The 5,703-nt window shown below is 34.5% G+C and overlaps 1 protein-coding gene across 1 annotated transcript; it reads right to left on the minus strand.

The window, feature by feature from the left end:
* Positions 1–870: 870 nt before the first annotated feature.
* LOC107459250 (uncharacterized) lies at positions 871–3,590 on the minus strand. Its single transcript, XM_016077471.3, has 6 exons — positions 3,183–3,590; positions 2,398–2,491; positions 2,067–2,227; positions 1,666–1,693; positions 1,455–1,563; positions 871–1,175 (listed from the first exon to the last, which is right to left on the minus strand). The coding sequence occupies exons 1-6, from the start codon at positions 3,435–3,437 to the stop codon at positions 1,094–1,096; spliced, it is 729 nt and encodes a 242-aa protein (XP_015932957.1). The 5' UTR covers positions 3,438–3,590; the 3' UTR covers positions 871–1,093.
* Positions 3,591–5,703: the final 2,113 nt, after the last annotated feature.

The raw sequence follows: 5,703 nt of genomic DNA on the forward strand, positions 1-5,703 counted from the left end.
ATCCCACACTACCACCACTCCCTTATCCTAAATTCCACAACAGCTACCACTCCACAATACAAGTCAACCAAACACATCAACAACCACCCAGAGAAATTAAGAGGGACAAAATAAAGAGAGCTCGAGAGTATTTGGGTTTGAAAGATGCACCTTTAGTAGCTAGAGCATGCGAGATAGATGAAGAGGAGTTGAGTGAAGTGAAAGACGGCTTGAATGCATTGACTGACAAAACTTAATTACAGAAGAGATGTTAATCCCTTATATACATACAAATATACAATAGATAAGTGCCATGTCAGCTGGCTTCTAACAGATTCTAACAAACGGAATTGATCAGTACATGTCAAGTTGCAAGTTCTAACTACTCCTAACCTCCTACTTTCCACAATTAGTAAGTTGTTAGTTCAGTTCGTTAGTCTGCTTCCGTACGAGTCAGGTAACATTGGGGCAAGTGGCATTGGCCCACCCTATAGCATAGAACTCAAAAGTGAAACCCATTGTGGTAAAAATGTGTCAATTAAGCAAATTTCGTTAATAGTTTACGATGAATTTTCCAGAAAGACCACCATTGTCTCAGTAAACAGGGTCACGAAAAAAAAAGAATTGTGTTGTCTTTCGAAAAAACGGAAAAACTGTATCGAGTATTTACTCATTATCATTGAAATGAAAGAAACTTTTGGAAAGACAAATGCTATAGAAAATAATTCAATTTTGGTGGGTGACTTTATAATATTAAGTAGACGAGATAACAAAATCCGGACCGATAAATTTTACATAGAGTCGATATCAAAACATAGAATTTCGTAACTTAAATGACTTTTAGATGGCAGGTTGAGTCATGCGGGAGGGAAAAATATGTTCAAGCTTGAGTTCGTGAATATGAATTTGAATTGCACTCAGGAACATTACAATGGAGATATTTACAAGATCAGACTAAGGTAAGATCGATTGATCAGTGATGCAAACACATTGAATTCCAAATTTACATCAAACAGCGCGGAAAACCAATCCAATCCGAATTGCAAGGACAGGCCAGTGTACAAATGCTAAAACTACTATATCACAACCTTTCCCCAAGCTGCATTTCACAATTTCAGAGGAGCTTTGATATGACTTGACAAGAAGTCCAGAAAGCTTTAGTAGCAACCTTAACAATAACAGGGTTTTGATATATCCTGTAGACAATCGAGAAGGATCAATGAAAATGAAATTAATACTTCCTCTTTTGTCTTTTATTTGTATCCAGCGACAAATTAAACAGAACCGAAGGAGTAAGTTCAATGCCCTTGCAATTGTTTATACTGAATCAAAAGTAATTTCCCAACAGGCAGTACATAGTCATGCCATAACATTAATTCAGGGGATGGTCTTGCATCATGCGAATGCATTAATATATTTCTAGGGTGTTTGCCTGTTTGGATATAACTTTCAGGGTTTACGGTATAGACACTTACCCAATCGCTGTAGCCCCCCATGATGCAACATTATAGATGACTTTGCTACCATCCCATGCTTTTCGAAGCTTTCCCTTTTTCTGTTTTACCGAAAATGTCTTGCAGAGTGCTGATAAATATAGTGAGAATACGAATTTAGCAAATTGTTTTCACTCATACTTAGATAAATAACAGAAATAAGATGACAGTAGGAGGGAAACAGTAGACTCACCTTCCTGGAGTTGATTAGGAGTCAAATCCTGAAAGAAGCAAAGTATTAGAGAGAGTAGGAACTCCAGATACAATTACGCTAAATAAAATATTTTCTGTTGTTCATAGTTAACACTCTTTACATCATACACTTCTAAGCATTACTCAAATGAAGCTATGGTTGGATTTTAAGAACTACACGTTGTTTGGATATTTCACGGTGACTGAAATGTATTAGAATTTGGTCAGAAGGTACTTTTAGCTCAAAGGATTTGGAAATCCTTTTTTCTTAACTTATAAAACAACACTTAAGAATTTGATTCAGAATCTAGCACAATGAATCTGAAATATAGCTAAGTATTAAATTCGTATGTATATCTGGCAAAGCCTACTGAATAACAAGAGGATATACAGAATACTTACTTTAGTCTGCTTAAGGGATAACAAATATGCAGCCATGAAGCAAGCAATACCCTCCACTATGTCTTCTTGTCTAACAAGAACGTAATCATCTTGGTCTGAATCAACATCTTCACCATCCCAAAGATCATTTTCACTAACCAAATCCCAAGAACTACATTCTTCTGCCATAACACAAGCATTTTTCGCTCATTAGCATTCTAAAGTTCTATAGTAAAGAGAACAACTGATTAATTCAAATAACTTGTCTCCATTATAACCATTCCATAAATAACTTGACAATATCTTAATACCATGATCAAGACAGAAAGAAAGAAAACATTTGGATGCATACCAAAAGCTGCATTCTGTGAAACTGTCGCCTGGGCCAACTCTAACTTTTCAAGGAAGTCAGGGCCTTCGACTCTAGATTTGAGTAAGTCACATAACTGCATTGAAGCACACAGAATGCGGTGTTACAAAGGAGAATATCGAAATTTTGTAGCAAAATTTTGGCCATTGGAAACGTTAGTATGCAACAGAGGGAAAAATCCATTGCAGTGCACGTGAATGGTGATAAATTCAATGACAAAACAAGCTAGTTACAAAAATTTTCTCCAACATCAAGCATCAAGCAGATAACACCACCAAGGTAAGAACATCATTTCAGCATGAACAATTAAGCTTCCTAATCATCCCCCAAATTACTAAACCCCAAAAGAAAAACCAGAATAAAAAGAATTATTAAAAGCATTTATTGCATGCTCACACTTCCCAAAGTATTATTAAATACCCTTACTTTTTCATTAAATACTCTATATTGCTCATAGTAAATAAAATCATCTTTTGTAGTCCCTTTCTTTATATGATTTCACTAAAAAAGTTTGAAACCAGTTACAAAATTTTAAAAAATAAAAATTAGTAAGAAAAAAACACGCATCTAAGTTGAAAGCTGGGTACTTCACGAAATTAAACAAGCTCCGAAAGGGGGGGAAAAAGTAAAAAATAAAGAGTCAAATTCCCAATAACCATAACATCAGTGTTACATAGAAAAAAAATTGAGAACGAAGTGGAATTCAAAGTCAATCTAGGGTTCCACTCGCACAGTAATAAATCATCCATAAAAACAACAAAATTTACCTGATCGGTTTCAGGATCGGCAGGTGTTATAGCACCAGGTGTATCGCAATCAGAATCGTGTTGTTGTTCATCATCGGAATTACAAGAAGATGAAGCGTCGTTTAACAGTTGAAGGGCTCTTTGGCACTGTTCCAGAACGGCTTCAAGGGTTTTCCTCTTCACCCTAACCCGATCCACATTCTCGTTTCGGATCTGAACCTTCTCTTCGTCCAGGTTTGGATCCAAGACAGAGGGAGAAACCTCCACCACCTCCATTATTCCGACAATTTCAGAAAACACCCAAAAAAATTTAAATTAAATTAAAACCCTTTTTTTTTAATGTGTGTTTGGGTCTTTGGGATGGGAGGGGTGGCCGATTGTTATTACTTATTAGCGTTAAGGAATAATAATATTGCCAAGTTTTGTTGTATTGCTTGCAATACATAGGATTTGGGAACCTAGAAGAGAAAAAATCAAAATTTTAAAATATTTTAAGTTTCGTAATTTTTAATTAAATATTAAAAAAATGGATCCTGTATCTACAGGGGCAGAGAAGTAGAGCTGTTGAGTGTAGGACATTATTGGTACAGGTTGCTCGGACAAACACGTGCTTCTTCTCCTCTTTTAATTAAAATATTTAAATTTAAATTTAATAAAATAAAAATAATAAATTAAAATTAAACTCTAACAAAATTAAAAACAAAATGCTATCAAAATAAATTTTTTCGATTCTAAATCTAGTATATATAATTTTTTCGGTTCTAATTTCTTTTGATGATATGATTATTAGGTAAATTTTATATATGGATGAGTTTGTATGAGTTTTGTAGTGTTCAAAAAGTTTTTTATATATTATAATGATCTGCTACACATACAAGCCTTTTTGACTTATAAGTTTTACAAGTTGGCCCAGTTCAGAAAAAAACTACACGCACTCACTCCTTAGAATGGAGCGTCTAACGCACGCGCCCCACACAACAGTTGCATTTTCCAAAACACGCTCATTATGGCGCACTCTTCCTCTTCTCCCTCAAACAAAACACAAACCGTCAAGTTTCAGGACACATTCGAAAGCGATTCTGAAGAAACTTTCCAACTCCTCGCGAAGATTAAAAGAAATCAAGAACAAAAGATACAAATCTCCATAAAAAATCAGCAAAAAAAGGAAGAAATATTATTCAAGGTAACGTACTATTTTACTGTTCTTCAAGGTTTTTCACATTTCTGTTTCTGATTTCCAAATCGAAACACTATATCGTGAGTATTTCTCACTCTGTTTCTTCTAGGTTATTCTAGATTTTACTGTTCTTCTTGATTTAGATCTCATAGTACTGTTCTTCTTGTTATTCTAGGTCATACCCAAACAGATCAAGTTCTTCGTTTACGCTATCTTACATACTTCTAGTGAATACTTTAACGTGTGTTTTGATCTGTTTGGTACATATTTTGTGTATGTTTACATATTTTTTAAGTAGGTTTGTGCATATTTACATGAAAGACTCTTCCTCTTCTAACTGAGTTTTAGGTGTATATGGAGAATTTTTTGGTGTATATGGCCTATTGTCGGGTGTATATCTATGACTTGGCATCCGACTGTTGCTTCCAGTGGCATTTTGAACTTAAATATATTTTTGAACTCATATAATCCAAAAAATGTAGAAGCGTATGGGACTGATTTATATATTAGGAGTTTTGAAGTCTAACAGTTATTATTCTAATTGTGCTTGACCTTGTAGTGTCATTTTATGTTGTTTTACTGAATTGAATATGATTTTGAACTGATTTAATTTCGTTTAATTAAAAAAAAACAAAATGGATATGAGACTGGATTTGGGTGTATGTGGCTAATATTGGGATGTATCTGACTGATCTATGGGTGTATGTCTCTGATTTTTGAGTGTATTATTTAACTATTGACAACATCTCATTTTCATTGCAGTATAGGGTGTATCTGACTGATCTATGGGTATATGACTATGATTTTTGGGTGTATTTTTTATCTGTTGACAGCATCTCTTTTTCATTGCAGTAAAAATGGCAAGCAAAAATCAAGGTGAAAAAAACAATGTAAGCACAAATTTATATCTTAGAACAAGTCAATTTTTCCTAATACAAATATATCTTATACTAATGACTCTAATTTTGCTTTGTTTATAGCAAACCAAGGACTTGAATTGTGCAACCCACTTGTTGAGTGAAAAATTTGGAAATATAAGCGAGGAAAAGAAAGCAATCGTTCGGAACTTAGGTTTTGGTGGACTGATGCACATCCCGCCACTAAGGGTGCATCACAAACTATTAAAGGAGTTGGCTAACTCCTTTAAACTCGGGAAAAACACACTCGAAACCGGCTACGGTTCACTTAGAGTTAAACCCAGCACAATAAGGGCTGCGCTTGAGCTCAACGCATCAGGTAACTCATTACAGAAAACCTCTATACTTCCATTCTTCGCAATATATTATTCTGCTATCATATAATAAAGAAATAAATATAGGTATATATGAGTGATATTGGGGTGTATATGAGTGATGTTGGGGTGTA

The sequence above is a fragment of the Arachis duranensis genome, chromosome 7 (genome assembly GCF_000817695.3).
Source record: "Arachis duranensis cultivar V14167 chromosome 7, aradu.V14167.gnm2.J7QH, whole genome shotgun sequence".
Lineage (NCBI taxonomy): Eukaryota > Viridiplantae > Streptophyta > Magnoliopsida > Fabales > Fabaceae > Arachis > Arachis duranensis.

Coding starts and splice junctions, on each gene's coding strand:
- LOC107459250 (XM_016077471.3), bottom strand. CDS start 3,437: ATGGAGGTGGTGGAGGTTTCTCCCTCTGTCTTGGATCCAAACCTGGAC. Junction 2,492..3,182: donor CCGATCCTGAAACCGATCAG/GTAAATTTTGTT, acceptor GCTTCAATGCAG/TTATGTGACTTACTCAAATC. Junction 1,694..2,066: donor TATCCCTTAAGCAGACTAAA/GTAAGTATTCTG, acceptor TGCTTCTTTCAG/GATTTGACTCCTAATCAACT.